A 20,772-nucleotide genomic window follows, 5' to 3' on the forward strand; every position below is an offset into this window, starting at 1 on the left:
GGTGTCGGCAATCCACGAACTGGCTTCCTCTGAGCTTTCCGCCGCGATGCCCTCTCTCGAAGAACCCAAGCAGAATGAGGCACGCCTCCTGCTCGTTTCAAACCGTCTTCCGATCACAATCAAGCGCTCTGAGGATGGCAAATACGACTTCTCCATGTCCTCAGGAGGCTTGGTGAGTGGGCTGAGTGGGCTGTCCAAATCGACCACCTTCCAGTGGTACGGCTGGCCGGGACTGGAGGTGCCCGAGGCGGAGATACCGGTCGTCAAGAAGCGTCTGAAGGAGGAGTATGGTGCAGTCCCAGTCTTCATTGATGACGACCTGGCGGATCGGCACTACAACGGATTTTCGAGTCAGTCGCGCCCCCTTGAAGCGAGCATGCGATTAATTGACGTATTGAGTGGGTTGTACTGATAAATGGTATTGTGAACAGACTCAATCCTCTGGCCATTGTTCCACTACCACCCTGGTGAAATTACATTCGACGAGTCGGCCTGGGAAGCCTACAAGGAGGCAAACCGACTCTTTGCCAAGGCAATCGCGAAAGAGGTACAGGATGGCGATCTGATTTGGGTGCACGACTACCACCTAATGCTGCTCCCGGAGATGCTTCGCGAGGAGATCGGCAGCAGCAAACAGAACGTCAAGATCGGGTTCTTTCTGCACACTCCCTTCCCCAGCAGCGAGATATATCGTATTTTGCCGGTTCGCAATGAGCTTCTCTTGGGCGTGTTGCATTGTGACCTGATTGGTTTCCACACTTATGATTATACCCGCCATTTCCTGAGCAGTTGCTCACGACTGCTGTAAGTGGGCTGCACATATCTCCCGCTCCATTCTTTCCTTCTTTATTCCCGGCTCCGCTTTTGCATTTCTCATGGCTAATGATACAAGGGGACTTACAACAACACCGAACGGTATCGAATTTCAGGGCAAGATAATCACTTGCGGCGCCTTCCCGATCGGCATTGACCCCGAGAAATTCAAAGAGGGTCTGAAGAAGGAAAAGGTGCAAAAGCGTATCGCGATGCTGGAGCAGAAGTTCCAAGGAGTCAAGCTCATGGTTGGAGTTGATCGGCTGGACTACATCAAAGGCGTGCCGCAAAAGCTTCATGCCCTGGAAGTCTTCCTCAGCGACCATCCAGAGTGGGTAGGTAAGGTCGTGCTGGTACAAGTCGCAGTGCCTAGTCGACAGGACGTCGAGGAGTATCAAAACTTGCGAGCAGTGGTGAACGAGCTGGTGGGCCGTATTAACGGCAAGTTCGGTGAGTACTTTGGCTTTGAATACCTGCAATTCTTTTCTTGATGCTTATTAATTATTGGTACTAGGCACTGTCGAGTTCATGCCGATTCATTTCCTCCACAAGTCTGTCAATTTTGACGAGCTTATTGCCCTCTATGCTGTATCGGATGCTTGCATTGTGTCCTCTACCAGAGATGGCATGAACCTGGTTGCCTATGAGTACATTGCAACACAGCAGAAGCGTCATGGTGTTCTGGTACTCTCTGAGTTCGCTGGAGCTGCCCAGAGTCTGAATGGCAGCATTATTGTTAACCCCTGGAATACCGAGGAGCTGGCTGGCGCATATCAAGAGGCTGTTACCATGAGTGATGAACAACGTGCTCTCAACTTCGCCAAATTGGACAAATACGTGTCTAAGTACACCAGGTATGTTGATTTGTAATAGTAGGCTACCCAAAGACTAACATTTCAATCTCTATAGTGCATTCTGGGGCCAATCGTTTGTTACCGAGCTTACCCGTATATCAGCTCATTCAGCGGATAAGTTTCAAGCGAAGAAAATGGCCGTGGCGGCGTCCAACTCCACCGACGGCACCGTCCCAGCTCCCGAGCATGCCGCATGATGCTCTAAAGACATCTCGTATTTCGGTGCTGCGGACGGACTACGTTAAACGAACTCACTTTAGATGCTCTCACGACATGGATGTGGCGAAATGTACTTGAATTTTTGTGCTTGGGTTGCATGGGTCATTCTTTCTGTTGTCTTCCTTATTTATTATTTTTGCAGACGGTTGGGTTAGGAATAATCATCTTCTCTCTTTTAGAACTAAAAATTCGAATTCTTCGAACGGCTTTCTATTACCATTTGTTTTCATTGGATCCCAATTCCGTTCTGTCTCTGTCCTAGCTACACAATCTCTTCCAGCCACTGGACAACACGGTCTAGTAGTTTTACTCCGCCAGTCGGCTGATTCAACTTCTGATTTTCTTGCTCCAACTGGGTGACGGAGGAGCTCCCATTGTACACCTTGTCTATCCCTTGCGGCAATTTACTGACCAGGTTGTTCCATATTTCAGGGCGGACCTGAAGCGAGAGGACTGGATTGGCCTCGTTTACGATGCATTCGCGGTGCTCAGCAAGGTGAATGAGGCCCGAAGCGCAGGTTTGGCGGCCTCAGGAGCGTCGAACGTCGGCGGTCACTGAAGAGAATTCATTAAAATCAGGCCAGGGACCTCTGGGAAACGGTTCTTGAGGAAAAGACTCGCTTAGAGACCAGCTTTAGCGGCAAATTGGAAGAATCCTTTGCCCGCTTCCATCAGAAGAACATCTTGAATAATGACCTGAACGATCTTCATCGGTATAGCTGCAAGACTGTAGATATTCTCTCGCATGTAGTTGGAAGGAACTAATAATACGACCAGTCGGAACAGCTCCGACTTCGCCACCAAGTGTTCTCGACATAGCTTGGTGGCCCAAGTAGAGTCCAAGAATCTTTGTCCAAGGGAAGTGTTGTTTTACGGTGCGAACAAAATCCAGTACACCAAGCACCCAGGGTTCGGGGAGGAGATACGTCTGCTTTGTCGCCGCTAAGATCGATCAATTTGTACTTCGAGATATCAGGAAATTCGCGTGCGAACACCGGGGTCATAAAAGTCAACTTCAGCCTCGGGAATAACTTTGGTAAAGGCTTCTTGCCAAGATAGTCATACATCTAGCCAGAAATCTTCGTCTTCTGGGGAACTGTATATCAGTACACGCTGTATATTGATAGGTAGATCGGTCTTGTAAACTATTTTAGAACAAGTTAATCAGAATCTTCTTCATGATGTATGTACCATGACATCCATAGACTGCCATTGAATTGGCGGGATCTGTATCCTGTGGATCCGCCTATACTGAATATGGTGTGCGGGATCAATACTCGATGTTAATTGGTTATTTCGTCTGCAATCCCATGAAAATCAGCCGTAGGCAAGTTTTGCTCTCGCTTCCAGAAGATGCCATGCCGTCCCGTTAATTGTAGTAATCAGATTAATACCTTAAGGTTGATTGGTCGATAGTTGGCTCTAGAATTCGGGCTTTGCGAAAATACCGTCTTGGACCTGCTGAATTGGTTTAACGGGCGACCCACTGTGCTTGCCCTGGGGCATGCTGGCGTCGAATAGCCATTGACGTGACTCATTGCGAAATTCGTTTCAGTATGAATGGCCTGAATATTTATATAGACCTGCGGTCTCTTTCAATGGGATACGTCCTGACCAATTTCTTCCAACCTTTTTCTCGTGATTCCCTAAACCGCGATAATGTTTCTACCAAGTGTTCATGCAGAGACGGACACGGATGTCCTTCTCCAGTTCATTCGCGAAAATCCACTGGGAATGCTGATTACGGGCGTCAAATCATCCAATGACTTCCTTCAATGCACGCACGCCCCATTTGTCATTGACTTACCCGGGGAAACAGACGATTCCGCACCACAGGGTCAACTGCGCGCCCACATTGCCAAGCAAAACCCACAGATCCAAAGCATGATCGAAGCCCTGGAAAAGAAGCCCGATGTTCTCGAACTCGATGAAGATGTCCTTGTGGTTTTCAATGGCAAACATGATCACTACGTGACACCGAAATACTACGTGGAAACGAAGCCTGACACGGGCAAAGTCGTCCCGACATGGAATTACTCTGCTGTGCAGATCTACGGAAAACTCTCGCTTTACTATGATTCGAAGACCCCCGAAGCCGGCCAATTTTTGGCCCAGCAAATCCATGATCTTTCACAACACACGGAGAGGTCGATCATGGGTTATACGGGTGGCAAAAAGCCTGAGCCGTGGAAGGTCTCTGAAGCTCCGGAGGAATACGTGGAATTACTAAAGCGGAATATTGTTGGAATCAAAATCCGTATCGATAAAATCCAAGGCAAGTTCAAGATGAGCCAGGAGAAGCGACCAGGCGATCGGGAGGGCGTGATTCAGGGATTCGCTAGTATGGGAAGTGAGACGGGAGACGCTATTTCTTCATTGGTGAAAGAACGCGGTGCATTGTACGATGCGAAGAAACAGACAGCCTAAGCTAATATTTTTCTGATATATACGTACATCGCCCATAATGACAAGCTGTAATTAATGCTCATATCAACTGATAGCTTCACAAGCAGTCAAGAGCTCTTGATGCCATCGTTAACTTAGGCTTTGCTAGTAGAGAGACTCGCAAGTCCAGCTAGAGGCACTATCGGGATCCCCATTGCCGTCGTATCTTGCCTGGTTGGGATAGTGACAGATCGGCCGTTGGCGCAGAACCTCGGTGGCAGTTGTATCATTCTTCCACTTGGTAGCGACGATTTCAGCAGGTGCCGTGCCATTTTCAACCCAGGCCATTAGAGCCAAAACAACATCGTGTCGCGCATCTCTGTATCCTGGAGTACTGTAGGTACCCGTGTTGATGGTAGCGGCTTGATTTAGACCAGCAACGTACCACGGAGCATTCATGTTGTCGGGAGTTGAGTCACAGTGCCTTGACTTTTATTAGAATAGCAATGAGGAGTGAGGGATAACCGTATACTTACTCCATTCCAGGAATCAGGAACATACGATAGAATTCATCCATTTTAATACCCTGAGGCTGGACTGCACTCTTAGCGTGATCATAGTAGTATATACTAGAATCCGGAGAGACGTAGGCATCCGACAGGCCGTGGTAATGGAGAAATTTGCCGCCGCGGTTGTAAAATTCGCTAATATCATATTGATCCGCGGTTGCATTTCCAGGGTTAAGCTTCTCCGCTAGCTGCACAGTATTGTAATCCAAGCCCTGCCATACAAAGCTTTGTCCTAGACCCATGAGATCTTGGGGGTACCAGTATTGCTGTTCGATAGTGCTGTTTTCACCCAATCCGATATTGCCCAGTAACCATGAAGCCTCACTACCAAGCCACACATGCCCGTAAACAAAGGTTTGGTTCACATCGACCCAGTCATTGTAGAGCTTGTAAAGTGTTGAGAGCTGGTCTGCGGTCAGACACTCATCAGACAAACTGGTTGCGTTGCATGCCAATGTGCTAGGGTCGAAGTTACATCCCTGCGGATCTGAAATGATGTTATCAAGCAAACCATCTTGAGGATCGCATTGTTTGATGACTTCAGCCGCAAGAATATCGAACATCACCCCTGGGATAGTATGAGATGAATTGACAGGGGCCTGGTAGGTGGTTTGTTTGAGGTTCCAGAGTTGCTGATGGGTTGTCCACCAGGCTGGAGCACCAGCAATGACACCATCATAATCCTCGGGGTACATCTGGAGATTCTTCATACTTTGTCGCCCACCGGTAGAACATCCATAGAAGTAGCTATACTTAGCAGCAGAACCATACTAGTTTTTGATCAGAAGCTTGCCCAGCACAGTGGTGCCGTGCCAAGCTCTGTAACCCCAATCAATGACCGCCTCGGGCCTGCCAAGCGCCCATGTGCCGGTGGTATCGATGCCCACATGGCCCAAGTTACTAGACACGGTAGCAAAGCCGTAATGAGTACCGGTTCCCTGTAATGAAAATAGTTGGTAAGAGACTAAGAGGAGTAATATCTTCTAGTGGCTTACCATGTCAACCCAGTTGATACCTCCTCCGGCAGCGGCAGACCTTGCACATGTCAACGTGATTTATTGGTGAGAATATGGAAGGGACATACAGCATTCGTCCATTCCAATCATAAGGTAGGATAATACCAACGAGATAGCTCGAGTTACCCTCCGAAGCAACATTTATCTGAACGGCACATGATTCAGGTAGCTTCGTGGGATATTCAGTTGCAGAGGTATAATTCTCTGGGTTAAAACTACCATTTTGAGGAATATAAGTTGCCCATTGAACTGTTGCAATGGTGGAATCTGCATCTATAAACTTTTGGAAGGTGGAAACCTTGCAACTGGCACGATTGGAAGTTTTCACAGCTGTGGCTGTACCAAATACCAAGTTAGCAACAGTGGCTACCTTGAGGAATATCATTATTGGAAGCTTGACACGGAAGTAGACAAATGTCAAATAATACTTGGAATTCTGCTCAGAAGTCAAGATAAGAAAGAAAAAGATGCATTTATATACCCATGATCTACCGCTTCTCGGAGAATACGCTTTGTGAACGCGTCACAAAAGCTGTTAAAACCGAGGGTACATCGATATTGAGTTGTACGTTCCGGCCGGACTGTCCCGAATCAGTGAAGATCTTCATGATATTTTCTGTGGCAATGATGTGAAACCTTTCATTCTCTAGACAACCAGGGTATGCGGTTTCCCCGAAGAAGGGCCATGAGGCCGAAGTAGAGCGCGACCCACTCAAAAAGAAATTCGTCAGCTCAGCATATTCCCGGTTTGGTTTGTGACGATCTTTATGTTTAAAAAATTTAAGCATGGTCCAGCGGGGCTTTGATGTCCGGTATTGTAGATTGGATTAAAATTTAAAAACACAAGGAAGCTTTCGAAATGCGCGGTAGGGAAAATTTTCGTTGAGTCTTGGGAATTATCTTCTGTCTACTTGAACTTCGGCTTATCTTTTAACATTTTCTCGGAAGCCTCACGAATCCGACCTTATTTTATTCAAGAATGTACAAAAATCATTTAGAACACTGGCATTGAGATTGTGTATGTAAATGGCAGTGATGAATCACTCAGCAACAGGAAATACGTAGTTAGGCTAATGCTATGCGAGGCATTTAAGCCTTGGACTTCTTGTAATATGTTGAACTGAAAGATTGATAAACACGTTTTTAAAGAGGCTCATTCAAAAAGGTGCTTTAATTCAGGGGCTCGGTGTTTGAATCAAACAAAGTTTTCTGTCTATTGATTCTCCTCACTTCTAGCGGGGAAAGCTTGCGGAGACTAAGCCTGTTTCAGCATGATAACTTGGCTGTTCCCGGTGCCTGCGTCACGGCAGAGCTGGGAAGCTACAATTGCTCAATGTGATAAGTTGAGATGGTAGAGAAGGAATAAAATCATGAATTGATCTATCAACCTTGGCTCATTTAGTCGCCATCTGTAAAATTGGTAAATATCATATTTTAATTCACCTAAGTAGAATGGTTCACGATGGCACAGCCATACAGATCAACTTTTCACAGAAGCAGAATAATCATTAATAGATATCTTTGTGGTCCCTTTTAATCAGATCCGCACCCTTTTCACCAACCATATACACAGGATTCTGAATGCGGCAGTCGGGAATGACAGGAAACACAGAAGCATCGATTACTCGGATGTTTTTGAAACCATGCACCTTCAGCTGTTCGTTGACCACTCCTTGCCCAATATTCCTTGAAAGACGGCAAGTCCCGCAAGGGTCTAAAAGGACGCAATCAGAATGTCTCAGTGATAACGGGGGCTTGTCGGATACGTACGAAATCCGGTCTGTGAACGCTCGAGGATCATCTGGTCCATTGCTTCATTGGAATTGCGGGGCATAGGCCATGGATAATCTTCCCCAATAATGTCTTTGAAGCCATCACCGTTCATAAGAACATCATCCACAAATCGAATGCCTTCCCGTATGGCAACTATATCAAGATGATTATTAAAATAGTTGGTATTGATGTAAGGATCATCCAAGGGATCAGCGGAATTCAACTTGACCCAACCTGGCTTTGAAATAGGCCGAAGTAGGTCAACAATGACTGTGAGCCATCCTCCCTCTGGAGGAGTAGGAATATGCCATTGAAAAGCATCCGAGAACATAGGCTACAAGAGTTAGCAATAAAACCAAAATGTAATGAAGGGTATTGAGGGCGAAACTATGCCTACCACAAAATCAATTTGAAAGTGAGGCTGTCCTGCTGGTCCAAACGGATCTTTACCACCATTATCCAGCTTCGCTTTTGTATATTCCTTGATTCTTGCAAGACGCTCATCAATACGGGGAAAGCCCACGATTTCTAGAAGGCCGCTTCCTAGAGGTCCCGAATGATCACGGTTATAGGCTGCGATTGCGCCCGCCTTTTGTGGACCGACGCGGAGTAGATGATCATCCAAGCCAAGTCCATTCTTCAAGCGGAAGACATGCGGAAGAATAGGATGATCAAGAAGATTTCTGCCGACATGAGGTGAGCTGGAAATGGCTTTGATACCGAATTGTGCTAGCTCCTTCTCAGGTCCAATACCGGACAGCATCAATAGCTTTGGTGATTCGAATACACCACCGGCGATGATTACTTCCTTACGGACCTTGACCTTGATGCATTTTCCATTCGGTTCACGAATATCGACTCCAACAGCCTGGTCACCCTGTATAATCAGCCGTTCACAGTGTGAGGAGGGTAGAATGTGAACATTGGGTTTCCCGACAAGAAATGACCAACTCGATGAACGAACACCCTTGTAAATGGTGTTGATACAGCGAGTTAATCCAGTTTGAGTTCCATCATAAATATTATCATTGACTTCAAGACCCTTGCTTTGCCAAGCCTGAAGCAGTGCGTCGCGGAATGGCCGTAGTTCAGGCACCAGATCTGCGTGTTCAACGTTGAGAGGCCCTCCTAGACCAATGTTTCGAACATGAGGGTAATTATTTCCATCGTCGTGATAAGTTGCAGGCTGCCCAACTTATTATTAGGTTGATCCAATATGGAAAACGGATTTTATGCGCACCTTGTCGAAATAGTCCTTCACCCCGCGCCAATTCCATTCACTGCCACCAAAATCTTCCCAGTCATCGTAGGTTCCTTTACTACCTCGTACCCATGTGTAATAGTTCAAACAGCTACTACCACCCAGAACTTTACCCCTGGTATTGGGTTTCTCGACACGTGTATAGTCTGGACGATCAATGAGTGTGGATTTGTATTTCCAATCCACTGGCCCATTTCGGCATTCAAAGGCACGGGCAGGAGTAGTAACTTCGGGGATTTTATCTGGATCTCTAGACGATATTAGTTTGGAATCACCACATCAAATGTTTTTTTTTTCAGAGCGCTGGAAAGGCATACCCTCGACCTGCTTCGATGACTAAAACCGATACTTTTGAATTCTCAGCCAGGCGACCGGCTACAACATTTCCAGCTGTGCCACCTAAGGATTTTAGGAATTAGTGGCCCTGCTTGAGCTACGGAAAAATAAACCCCGACTTACCTCCCACGACAATAAAATCGAACTCCTTGGCCATGTCGGGGACTATAATATTCATCTTGCCTGTAGCCATGATGAATTATACACATAAGGCTGAACTATCTTCACAAGAATAATGATGATTTGAGTCTCGAGCCTATTAAAAGTTATGTGGTTTGCTGGATACTAAAGGGGCGATGTTCGAAATGTTCCTCTTTAATGTCTCAGGTCCTTTCAAGGGAAACACCCTGTAGATATCTCTTCAGCATCGCTTTCGTCAACATGAATCATTACTCGTCATTGTTGAAGCATGGGTCTGGCCCCGAATCCGGAGCCTTCCGGAGTATATATACTTGTACCGGAACCTATTTTTAGGAGCATGAAAGCTTAAACAAGGAAAAAGCGAGGTGAAAATACAATTATGTCGAGGACATAGAAGGACCGGAGTGTCAGATGTAATTTTGCCGATGTGATTCAGTTAGGGGGAAAAGGGACGCAACTCCAAGAGAAAATGGCGAAGACAGGGGCGACCAAACAATTCAGGATCTGGAAGAAGTCGGTTATAGTGATGTATGCTCGATAAATGATCGAGATAGTGGATGACAAAGAATTGTAGTTTCACTGAAACTTGATCTAGAGCGATTTGAATGCCTACATTAGCATCCCGGCCAGTTCTTTCCAGTTTACCCTGGTACTCTGGGCTTCCCTGGAGCATACCAAAGTATGTAAGGTTCTTCCGTACGTCTGTATGTCTGTGTTCAAAGGTAAGCTTTTTGGTCGCGTGGATCTTTTCCGGTTCCCCGACAAATCGACTCCGATTGGACCACTCGGTGACAGCGGGGGACCCGAATCCGGCAAGAAGCGTGGGGTTCCTATCGGCGTCCCCAATAGGTAATTCAGTAGCCTGTTTATCTACGGTCTCCCCCCCCCTCCCCATTCTGATCGCCTGATAAGCAAATGCAACTTCACGACCTGCTCCTCCACATCCACCTCCCCTTCAAAGATGTCGATTGACCCACAAGCTGTCCAGAGAATCCTCGATGACATTGCGCTGAAGTATCGCGGACCAGGCGGTGCGATCGCGGTCATTAAAGATGGCGAACTAGTCGGTCAACGCGTCTGGGGATATGCGGACATTGAGAACCACATTGCCATGACCCCTCAGACTCAGATGCCCATCTGCTCCATCTCGAAACAATTTTTCTGCGCCTTGATGCTCGACCTGGAACGCAACCCGACCTCGGCCATGGCGGGCAAAGGCCCCGCGCGAAAGCAATTCGAGGATATAATGGCTCAAATTCTCCCGCCAGAGCTCACCGAAGGCAGTGGGTTGACTCTCCAGCATCTTGTCGATATGCAATCAGGCTTGCGCGACTATTGGGCCATGACCACCCTGTGGGGTGCTAAACCGGACGACGAATTTCTCGTGGAGAGGGATTTCCCCCCTGCGCAAGAACGGACTCGATCGTTTCATTTCACCCCTGGGACAGAGTTCTCCTACTGCAATGTCAACTTCCACGTTTTAGGTCGAATTGTAGAACGTGTGGCTGGGGAGCCACTTGACAAACTGCTGGCCGAGCGAATTCTTGGCCCGGCTGGAATGTCAACAGCGTTCATGTGCCCCGATAACGCGAAAATCCCCTCCCCAGTGGTTGGATATGAAGGTTCCGAACAGATTGGGGGATATATTCCCGTCATTAATCGCATAGAGTGGTCTGGGGATGGGGGGCTGGTTGCTTCACTGGAGGACATGATCGCCTATGAGAAGTATCTGGATCGCCTATTTACCGACTCAGAAAGTTGGTACCGCGCCATCACCAGTCCACAGACCTATGCAGATGGAAATAGTGCTCCGTATCATTATGGCATGGACCGAAAGAGTTATGACGAGGTTGTGACACTCGGGCATAGTGGCGGATTGCGCGGTTTCAGATCTCATAGACGCAATGCCCCTCATGAGCGCCTTTCGGTCGTAGTCTTTTTCAATCACGAAGCTGATGTACCTGCTGCGGCGAGTGACATGCTCCGTGCCCTTCTGAACAGGCCATTCCCAAATATTCCTCCGGTCGAGCCCAGTGCCGCTTGGCTTGGGTCTTTTCTTGACCAGGATACGCAACTTGCGGTAACGATCACCCGAGGATTGCAAATAGGGGAACTCATAATCAATTATGAAGGCAGTCCTGAGATAATTAAAGCGACTGATACCATCCACGCCAAATCTCTCGACATGACCGCGAGTATCGAAGGAAATGTTGTTCGTATCCACCGGATCTCCGAGAACCGAACTCTTGTGGCCAGCCGTCTTGTCCCGAACGATGTCACTCTTAAAGATGAGACTCTCCAAGGCACTTATAGATCCGATGAGATTGATTCCAATTTTCACTGCTCTGGACAGGCTGGAATGTTATATGGCTATTTTGAAGGGTACCTTGGCCGTGGTATTCCGGCTCCTCTCTATTACCTTGGAGATGATGTCTGGCAGCTCACCTGCCCAAGAGGACTGGATGCACCGGCTCCCGGTAATTGGACAATGGTACTCAAACGCGATGACCGCGGCGCTGTCTCGGGATTCAAGATTGGGTGCTGGCTGGCTAGAGGCATTGATTTTGTTAAAGTCTAATTTTGGTTGGATCGGAGCTTAAGCTTTAGATACTAATATAGACATCGAATCTCAATTTGACCACTATATCTCTATCTACTCTATTAATAGTAATAGGAAAGGAGTAGAAAAGGAGGCTAGATTAGGGTCTTAGCCGGTAGTCTATATTAAAGCATCTTTTCTCCTTCTTATTTGACGTTCTATCTGCGTAGGCTGCCGTTTGGATGGCTCTTGCTTCCGCCTGATGAAGCACCTACAAAGCCATTACGCCACCACTTAGTCTGCATTAGGCAATCGTTGATTGATTGATTGATGATACTTTTTGAGTTGATCAAAGCTTGATTCTGATTAATCTGATCTGATCTCGTCGAGGGTAGATCTAGATCTTTCCCCAAACTCGAATCGAGAACCACGGTAGATGAATACGAGATTTTAGCGTTTCAACATCTGATCCATATCTCTGTTTTCGTATTGTTCACAGATCCAGTCAATTTGTGCGATAACATGGTGATCCATCCCTTCAGACACAGGAGTTGTATAGAAGAAACATGTGCAAAACGGATAATCCCCCCGAATTTGCATTCGAGACTTAAACTTGGGAGATACTCCATCTGCCAGGTGTTCATTCAAAAGACTTTGGTGAAATCCCGGAGCCAGATATTCGATATATGGTTCGAGGGCTTGTACATCTGGTTGTCGCTTCGCTTCTTGCATCTCCTCTGGATTAAACTTCGAATTTACAAAGATATTATGTTAAAAAAGGAATAACCAAGGATACTTCTTGTAACTCTAATTGATGTCGACAACACAATCAAACTTACAACACTCTTGGGCAATATAATTATTGCAACAATTTGATTGATAATAAGGTCTAAAAGTGCATTGAGCAGAAATTGCGCCCTGATAAGTTGAATGCAAAATGAGTTCTGAGAAGAGAAGTCAATCGTCGCTCATCAAGAGAGGCTCTGCAGGGAAATTCGCAGGAGTAGATAGAGACAAATAAAAGAAATCAAGAGGAAAATCCATTTTTGAACGTATCTCCAGAAAGAAATAGCACTCTCTCGTTTTTGATGTGATGAATGTGACATGACACAGCCTTTGTTTAATCGGAGATGATCCGCCTACGAACATTAAGATGGAATAAACGACCATATCGGCTGTTCCAATTTAGGGGTAGCTAGGGACATGCTGACTGATATCCCTTGATTGGACATGGCGTATCAGGAGGTGACCTAGCACCAATTGATCACGAAGTCTGAGCCCATACTAATATCTACTCACTGAGCATGAAAATGAGTGCTTTTATAAGAGCGACGGAAGCCGAAACTGGAGAGCTCCACTCGCCAGACATCATGTGGTCTATAAAGTCGCGGAACGTATGCACTGAAGGAGGAGAGCCTGAATTCAGCTTGCGGAGACTAAGCCTCTTCGAGTTTAACTCCGAGCGATCCAATGCAAAGTATATTCTCTAGCTCGTTGTCTCGGACTATTTGAGACGGAGATATCCAAATTAACAAGCGCACATAATCTACATCGCAGCCATTCAATTAATATGAGGCATCAAAGAGCATTAAAGCATAAAAATACGATGATCAGTGTATGAGCGTATGATATATGTAAAATGGCGGTTCAATACTCCTATTTAGTGCAATATTCTGTATTTGGAAGTCCGACCCGAGAACCGAAATTGTTAAATCCGAACGATTCTTGAAGACAGAAGTATTGCCCTGGAAAAAAAGTCACTTACTTGGTGGAGATAACTTTCACACTGCTATCTTATTGGTTTTCCAAATAATGTCCGTAGTCAACTAAGTTTCAAAGTTTCAGGGGTTGTTTGACTTGAGGTTCATTGCAGAGCGAGTTCACCCATTCAAAGATAGAATCCACCAACACAGGTCAGTTCCATTGGAATGGATAATATGCAAAATATTAATTTGATTTTTTAGATTTTTCATTACTCCATTTTATACGTCATTCTATTAGGTCTCACTGGATTATTCTTCTTATAATTCCATGACCGGTGTCGAGTCGAGGGTAAAATCTTAAGGCTATCATCTATTTCATTGGTTTGTTTCAAGCACATTCGAATTACCGGATTTATCATACTTTCTTTTGGAACTCCCCTACATTAAATGTAATCTTTATACCTTGATTTTATTACTAGATCTAGTTTCACAATTGAACTAATGACCTTTCATCAACTCGGCGTGGGACCCCATGGACCCACCCATGTACGTACCCCAGAGGGGCTACTCAACCTTTAAGGTGAAGGACCGAAGCTTAATCAAATCAAGGAACACTGGCCTATAAATTTACGAGTATCTATCACCCAAGTAATTAGATTATTTCATCCTCACATATTCTTTTATCACCTTGCCCTTCCTTTGATTCTCAAGTTTCCTGGAAAATGCCGAAGCTACGCGCTCTTGGCTTGGTGGCCATGGCCACAACGATCCAGGCTAGTAGCCTTCGTGATGTTTGTACAACATCCCGTGCGAAAGCAGCAGTACCCCTTGATGGCTTGCTTCCTGGCATCGTGACCACAAACTCGGTTGTTTCGGCGAATCCAGTGTACAATGTTTCTGTCTCTGGTGAACCTTATTATCCCGATTCCACGTTCGACTATTGCAATGTGACAATGACTTACTCTCACCATGGGAAAACCGATAAAGTTCTTTTGAACTTCTGGCTTCCAGCCCCTGAGAAATTCCGGAACCGTTGGGTATCAACCGGTGGGTTCGGCTACGCGATCAACGTCGAGTCGACCCTGCCTGGCGGTGTGATCTATGGTGCCGCTACAGGTAGAACAGATGGAGGCTTCGGTGGCTTCGACACTGATTTTGATGATGTTTTCCCACTTGCGAATGGGACTGCGAATCTAGACGCACTGTACATGTTTGGCTACCAGGCGCATCACGAAATGTCCTCTATCGGCAAGGCATTCACCAAGAACTTCTTCAACCTTTCCGACTCGAACAAGCTATACGCGTATTACCAGGGATGCTCGGAAGGTGGTCGTGAAGGGTTTAGCCAAGTCCAAAGATTCCCCGATGAATGGGACGGGGCTGTTATCGGTGCGCCTGCAATTCGCTACGGGCAACAGCAAGTCAACCATCTGTTTCCCCAGGTCGTTCAAAAAACAATGAACTATATCCCCCCTTATTGCGAACTGGAAAAGATTGTCAACCTCACTATCAGTGCTTGTGATCCACTGGATGGCAAAGTGGACGGCGTTGTTGGCCGCAGCGATCTGTGTAAATTGCACTTCGACTTCAATTCAACGATTGGACAGAAATATCACTGTGCAGCCAGCTCGGGATCGAGTTTTGGAAAGAGACAACTGGTCTCCCCAGCAAGTCCCTCGCAGAGTGGCACTGTCACGGCTGAAGGCGCAGCTCTCGCGAGTGCCATTTATAATGGTCTTCATGATAGCAACGGTCGCCGTGCTTATTTCTGGTATCAACCGGGAGCTCAAATGACAGATGCGGAGACTGTTTATGATTCATCCAGCGGCAAATGGACCGTCGATATCTCAGAGCTCGGTGGGGAATGGGTTACGCGTGGCCTGGAGCTGCTGGAGCTGGACAACCTCTCAACCTTGGATGGTGTTACTTATGACGTCTTGAGGGACTGGATGCTCGAGGGATGGCAGCGATATGAAGATGTTCTCCAGACGACTTGGCCCGATCTGAGTCCATTTGAAGCTGCCGGTGGCAAGATTATCTCGTACCATGGCGAGTCCGACAACAGCATCCCCCCTGCCTCTTCTGTTCGCTTCCATGAGTCGGTTCGGGCCACCATGTACTCGAATCTGACATTCAGCAAGAGTACTCAGGCTTTGAATGACTGGTACCGCCTGTTTCTGGTGCCTGGCGCTTCTCACTGCAACACGAACAGTCTTCAACCAAACGCGCCTTTCCCACAAACCAGCTTAGGCTCCCTCATCGACTGGGTTGAAAAAAGTGAAACCCCCGCTACTCTCAACTCTACCATTCTCAGTGGAAAGAACAAGGGTGTGCAGCAGCAACTGTGCGCGTGGCCATTGCGTCCTCTCTGGAAGGACAACGGTACGACTATGGATTGCGTCTTCGATCAAAAGTCGTTCGACACCTGGATTTACGATCTTGACGCATATCCGCTCCCTGTATATTAAAGCCGACGATTGAGGTAGATCGTGGCCCTCTGTTGAGACAAGAACTGTTCTCTTCGGTTATATTGACCCTCTTTGCCATGGCCATCGTGTGCTCGGATTTCCCTTCAAAACGCCCGAAGATTTCCAAATTATGTTTTAGTTTGTCTACTCAAACCCGATAATAATTCCCAGTGCTATGGTAACAGACTTAGAGATTGAGTGTGCGAATTGCAGTGTGTGATATTGCTTTCGTCGAATTTTGGTATACAAAACCCTTCACTCGGGCCAAACGCTTGCCACATCAAGAACTCAAGGTATCTCTAAATAAGGCATAGTTCCCTTCATTGCGAGTATCCAAGACAGCAAACACGATTTCCTCAAACACCCCATTCCATTCTGCCTCATCTAGCACTTCCTTGTAGATTCGGGCCACTTCGGCGGGCGGATTCTGGAATGCGCCGCAACCCATTGCCCCGAGGATACAGTGAGTAACGCCCTGTAAGGCTAGAACACGGAAAACCTGCCTCATCTTGTTCTTGAGCTTATCAATATCTTGCGGGCGAGCTACATGGTGTCAGTGGTGATTTCCAAAACATCAAGACTGGGCTTTCCTGGGCTATCACGTACCGAATTTTGTTTTATCTGCTGTCAGCACAGGGCGCCGTAGCGCCGCTAGACTAATCACGCCAACCGTGAAGATTTCGTCTGGTTGATATACTCGGCACCATGAATCGACTTCGCCTCTAAAGACGGCAACATCCGAAGACCAGATGGCACCGTATACGGGGAGAGGGTAGAACCGTTCGTGCAAGGTTGCTGCTAGGGTGCTTCGAAGACATAAGGCTTCTTCTTGAGCTAATGCGCCGCGAAGCCAGCCGCCACCTGGATTTTTCTCACTGGCCATATTCAAGACGCCGATCTTAGCGGCCGGGTTGGAGGCGTGGATCATTTCCGCCGCGGTGAAGCTATCTTGGTTTCTCACGTAAACAGGTGCTTTTCCCGCTTCCTTCCTTTCTTCAAGAAAGGGCAGCAGCTGGGTAAATAACACAGCCTCGGTGGATGCATTTGTGATTTCCAGAATGTTTGAGGTGAGAAAGTGCGTCTCTTCTGCCAGATCTTGGCGCTGTTGTTTGTTTGGGCGACTCGAGCGATCTGACATTTTGGCGGATTCGCCGGTTCGCGCAGGTTCGGGATGTGATGTGAAAAGAGAAATTTGTGAAGCTGATGATATGTAGTTTCTTGAAATCCAGACCACTTCTTATAGACGTTGAAAGACGTGGAAAAGTGTCATGAGTCAGGGTTGATCGACGTGACGCAGGCACGAAATACACTTGCGGCGGGTGGGGGGAATACGAAGACAGATTAGCGCGCGCAAGCCAATAAGTGACCGCTGCGTTCCTTCCAAATCGGGCCCCCCTACAACCATCACGATCATCAATAGTTCCAAAAATATCTAGATCTCCCTCTATGACTGACTCATATCATCGATTGAACTAGCAGTCGGCGGTCTCTTTATTAGAGGCTGTGCAACCGAATTGATTGAAATAAGCAGACTTATTCCAGTATTGCCTTTCGACTTTTTTTTCGAATAATATCACATTTATCGCCGTATCTGGCACAAATAACTTAAGAGAAAGATCTCTCCCGAGTCTTCACAGAGAGCCCCCGGCAATCAAGGCCGTCATATTCGCTTGTTACAAGATGCGTTCAGACGGACACCATCACCCGGTATCCTATCACCCTGGAGCCCCTTGGGCATAGAAGGCAAAATGAATTGTCTTTTTGCGAAGATAATCCGTCGCCTGAAAAATATTTAAACGATAAAAGATAGAGTTGATCAAACTCCTGATATTGCCAATAGGGGTCTTAAGTAGTTTAGATGCAAGTTCCCCCAGGTAGCACGAATGCTGTGTATTGGCCGGTCTGTACATTGCTTCAAGCCTCTGCCATTTCATTTAAACTTCGATCGGTGCATACTATTAGTAGGATATCATATTATACAGTCATGTTGGAGAATATGTATTGAACAAATAAGGATTGCAATGGATAAGTGTATAATAATAGGAATGTACAATCACGTCAATCGTTACACAAAGAATCCAATCCAGATTCCCAAGCACTCGCTTTGAACATGCTGATGTCTATATCTAACATTATATCTTGCACTGTATGGCAGTTCAGGCCATACAGCTATTATGAACGTCCCCTGATACCGACTTAAGCCCGGCACATGCGGCCAGACTTGGACACGGTCCAAGCATCGCTGCCCACGCCCTTCAGCACGTAGAAGAACGACTCAGGATCCCACTTCTTCTTGATTGAAAGCAGGGGGCTGTAGTTGCTGCCGAAGAAAGTCTCCTTCCAGTTGGGCTGACGGAAGTTGGCCTCGTTCTGGTAGCAGCCGCTGTTGGGGGTGACGGCCTCCAGCTGGGGCACATACTCATTGGTGATCTTGTACTGATCAGCGACCATCTGGGACCAGGGAGCGGTCTCGTTCCACACGGTGCCGATCTGCATGGTGACGGCGGCGTTGCGCAGCGCGGGGAACACAGCGTTCGACACGTTGCCAGGGTTGGACACGTCCATGCCCACACCTACGGCAATCACGCCGGACTGAGTCAGGTTGCGCAGCGCATTACCCATGCCGACGGAGTTGTGTTCCAGGGTTTCGCGCTGGATAAGACGACCACCGTACTGGTACTCGGACACAGCCAGATTACCCCAGGGCAGAGGGCCCATGTACTTGTTATAGTGGTCGTAGTACGAATCGTACTGGGTCAAGGAAAGCTCGTACTCAATGCCGAGGTTGGTCAGAGCCGACATGAAAGGGGTCAGGATGGTCTTGACCTCGGCGGAGGTCTGGTTGTACGCGGTGAGGGGCAGAATGGCGAAGATGCTGGCAGTCATCTGGTAAATGACAGTCACGCCCTGGTCAATCATCGCAGGCAGCAGCTTGTGGAACTCAGCGACGGCTTCGTAAAAGGTGTCGGTGGTGATGTTCGTAGAAGTGAATTCCAGAGAAGCACCGCCAATGGTTGCGTCCTGATGAGCCTTGACGACCATGGACATAACCACGCCATAGTTGCCAGCGCCACCGCCGCTGATAGCCCAGAAAAGATCCGAGTTCTGCGAGCGAGAGGCGGTTACAACCTCACCGGCTGCGGTGACAACTTCAATCTCCAGGGTCTGGTCCGCACCGAGACCAAAGGAGGTGCTCAACGCGGAGTGACCACCACCCTGGGTGTACCCACCAGCGAGACCGACCGTGGGGCACTCGCCGGTGACAACAACAAGACCCTGGTCGGTGGCGGCCTCAAGGATCTGAAAGCCCATCACACCGGCACCAATCTTGAATGCAGGGCCCTGGTAGGTTGCATCCGACCAGTCCTTATACTCAATGTCATTCAGATGATGGGTCCACACAGAAAGGGCGCCAGCACCGGTCGAGCGGCCCAGGTAGCTAAAGAGAGATCCTCATTAGACGTGGATCAAGGGAGCAAGGAATGTCGACTCGGATAATAAGGCAACTTACTCATGGCCAGTGTTGCGGATGACGAAACGGATGTTGTTATCCTGAGCAAACTCGATGGCAGCCACGACGTCATCACTGGAGGAGACGTTCACAGCGTAGTCAACGTAGTTGCCGAGTTCACAGGGCCGGCTCTTCGCCGTGAAGGGGTCGCAGCTCTGGTTGGCGAAGAAAGCCTGCATTACTGACGAGGACGAGGCCAGGCTATCCTCATGGTCAGTCGATGTCTCTTGGGTCTTCCTATCTAGTCTCGGATCGTGCCCTTGGGCCATTGGGGCCCGATCGGACTGGGAGATTCAAACATACTGAGTCTGAGGCTCGTGCCAGTTGTCCTGCAGAGCCGCACAGGCCGTGGCATTGTAGGTCGGAGCATGGCAAACGCTACCAATGGGCACAGTCGCGACCAGACGACCGCCAACGGTGTTGTTCAGCGATGCCCAAGCCGATGGGGCGGGCCAGCAGCTGTCGCCAGGCAGGCAGTGGCACTTGCTCTCGCACGAGGCAATTGCCGTGGAGGCGAGAGCCGCAACGGTCACCAACCAGGTCTTCATGGTGGAGATCCAAAAGGTTCCAGAGAGGGGGAAGGAGTAAAGAAGACTGGAGTCTGCAGGTCAAGACCACGACCAAGACTGGTGCTCAGTTTGCCGATCGTTTAGATTTTAAATCGAGGTCGCATTCCTCGACTTTTAAACGCGACCCCAGCCTCGGTTTTCCCCCCTCCTCTTCCCTCCCTTTCGCCGCTTGATTTCCGGGCTGGCAGCTGTTCGGAGATGTTCCCCAGAGCGTCTAGCCTGAACAATAGTCCAGTGGACAAAGAGGGTGGTGTGGTGGGCTGTGGATATGCAGCGCTGTCATTCGCAGGAGATTTTCCGGGATTGTCCCGAGCGGCGAACGCTGGTTCGGTTTCTTCGGTCATTCGCTGCGGTGGCCAGCTGCATTCTTCTTTGCCGGATCCTTAGCTGCAGGGGCAAATGGAGTTCGGTAGTTTCAAGTGCGTGCTGCAGCCGATCGCCTGGAGTCGACCCATGTGGAGGGCAAGTGTGGTTAATCGGTTGATCGGATCTATATCTCGCCACACTCTATGTCTACGCTCGATCTCCACGTTCTTCGTTTGGCCACCAAGAAGTGCCAGAAGTTCCAAGCTTTCCACAACTTCCACAGCCAGGAAGTCGAACCTTATGCGTCAG

At 47.9% G+C, this 20,772-nt stretch overlaps 9 protein-coding genes across 9 annotated transcripts; 5 read left to right on the top strand and 4 right to left on the bottom strand.

The window, feature by feature from the left end:
* Positions 1–46: 46 nt before the first annotated feature.
* On the top strand, positions 47–1,864 carry N7462_008041 (glycosyltransferase family 20 protein; the record flags this gene model as incomplete). The annotated part of the gene is made up of 5 exons (XM_057079759.1): positions 47–350; positions 432–804; positions 893–1,263; positions 1,328–1,667; positions 1,723–1,864. 5 exons carry the CDS (start codon positions 47–49, stop codon positions 1,862–1,864), a joined length of 1,530 nt encoding a protein of 509 aa, XP_056932429.1.
* A 1,681-nt stretch (positions 1,865–3,545) lies between these two features.
* On the top strand, positions 3,546–4,313 carry N7462_008042 (FMN-binding negative transcriptional regulator; the record flags this gene model as incomplete). Its single annotated transcript, XM_057079760.1, has 1 exon — positions 3,546–4,313. The coding sequence occupies one exon, from the start codon at positions 3,546–3,548 to the stop codon at positions 4,311–4,313; it is 768 nt and encodes a 255-aa protein (XP_056932430.1).
* Positions 4,314–4,436: 123 nt separating this feature from the next.
* N7462_008043 (tannase and feruloyl esterase) lies at positions 4,437–6,241 on the bottom strand (the record flags this gene model as incomplete). Its single annotated transcript, XM_057079761.1, has 5 exons — positions 4,437–4,755; positions 4,808–5,551; positions 5,612–5,778; positions 5,836–5,875; positions 5,925–6,241. The coding sequence occupies 5 exons, from the start codon at positions 6,239–6,241 to the stop codon at positions 4,437–4,439; spliced, it is 1,587 nt and encodes a 528-aa protein (XP_056932431.1).
* A 1,123-nt stretch (positions 6,242–7,364) lies between these two features.
* Positions 7,365–9,419, bottom strand: N7462_008044 (GMC family oxidoreductase; the record flags this gene model as incomplete). The annotated part of the gene is made up of 6 exons (XM_057079762.1): positions 7,365–7,570; positions 7,627–7,963; positions 8,027–8,815; positions 8,870–9,140; positions 9,208–9,289; positions 9,350–9,419. 6 exons carry the CDS (start codon positions 9,417–9,419, stop codon positions 7,365–7,367), a joined length of 1,755 nt encoding a protein of 584 aa, XP_056932432.1.
* A 417-nt stretch (positions 9,420–9,836) lies between these two features.
* On the top strand, positions 9,837–10,220 carry N7462_008045 (uncharacterized protein; the record flags this gene model as incomplete). The annotated part of the gene is made up of 3 exons (XM_057079763.1): positions 9,837–9,884; positions 9,963–10,046; positions 10,095–10,220. The coding sequence occupies 3 exons, from the start codon at positions 9,837–9,839 to the stop codon at positions 10,218–10,220; spliced, it is 258 nt and encodes an 85-aa protein (XP_056932433.1).
* Positions 10,221–10,328: 108 nt separating this feature from the next.
* N7462_008046 (uncharacterized protein) lies at positions 10,329–11,945 on the top strand (the record flags this gene model as incomplete). Its single annotated transcript, XM_057079764.1, has 1 exon — positions 10,329–11,945. The coding sequence occupies one exon, from the start codon at positions 10,329–10,331 to the stop codon at positions 11,943–11,945; it is 1,617 nt and encodes a 538-aa protein (XP_056932434.1).
* Positions 11,946–14,331: 2,386 nt separating this feature from the next.
* N7462_008047 (tannase subunit) lies at positions 14,332–16,077 on the top strand (the record flags this gene model as incomplete). Its single annotated transcript, XM_057079765.1, has 1 exon — positions 14,332–16,077. One exon carries the CDS (start codon positions 14,332–14,334, stop codon positions 16,075–16,077), a length of 1,746 nt encoding a protein of 581 aa, XP_056932435.1.
* Positions 16,078–16,357: 280 nt separating this feature from the next.
* N7462_008048 (uncharacterized protein) lies at positions 16,358–17,215 on the bottom strand (the record flags this gene model as incomplete). Its single annotated transcript, XM_057079766.1, has 2 exons — positions 16,358–16,620; positions 16,684–17,215. 2 exons carry the CDS (start codon positions 17,213–17,215, stop codon positions 16,358–16,360), a joined length of 795 nt encoding a protein of 264 aa, XP_056932436.1.
* A 1,058-nt stretch (positions 17,216–18,273) lies between these two features.
* Positions 18,274–20,136, bottom strand: N7462_008049 (putative isoamyl alcohol oxidase; the record flags this gene model as incomplete). The annotated part of the gene is made up of 3 exons (XM_057079767.1): positions 18,274–19,516; positions 19,589–19,789; positions 19,892–20,136. 3 exons carry the CDS (start codon positions 20,134–20,136, stop codon positions 18,274–18,276), a joined length of 1,689 nt encoding a protein of 562 aa, XP_056932437.1.
* Positions 20,137–20,772: the final 636 nt, after the last annotated feature.

The sequence above is a fragment of the Penicillium macrosclerotiorum genome (assembly GCF_028827735.1).
Source record: "Penicillium macrosclerotiorum strain IBT 26536 chromosome Unknown utg000007l_segment0_segment0, whole genome shotgun sequence".
In the NCBI taxonomy this organism is placed as follows: domain Eukaryota; kingdom Fungi; phylum Ascomycota; class Eurotiomycetes; order Eurotiales; family Aspergillaceae; genus Penicillium; species Penicillium macrosclerotiorum.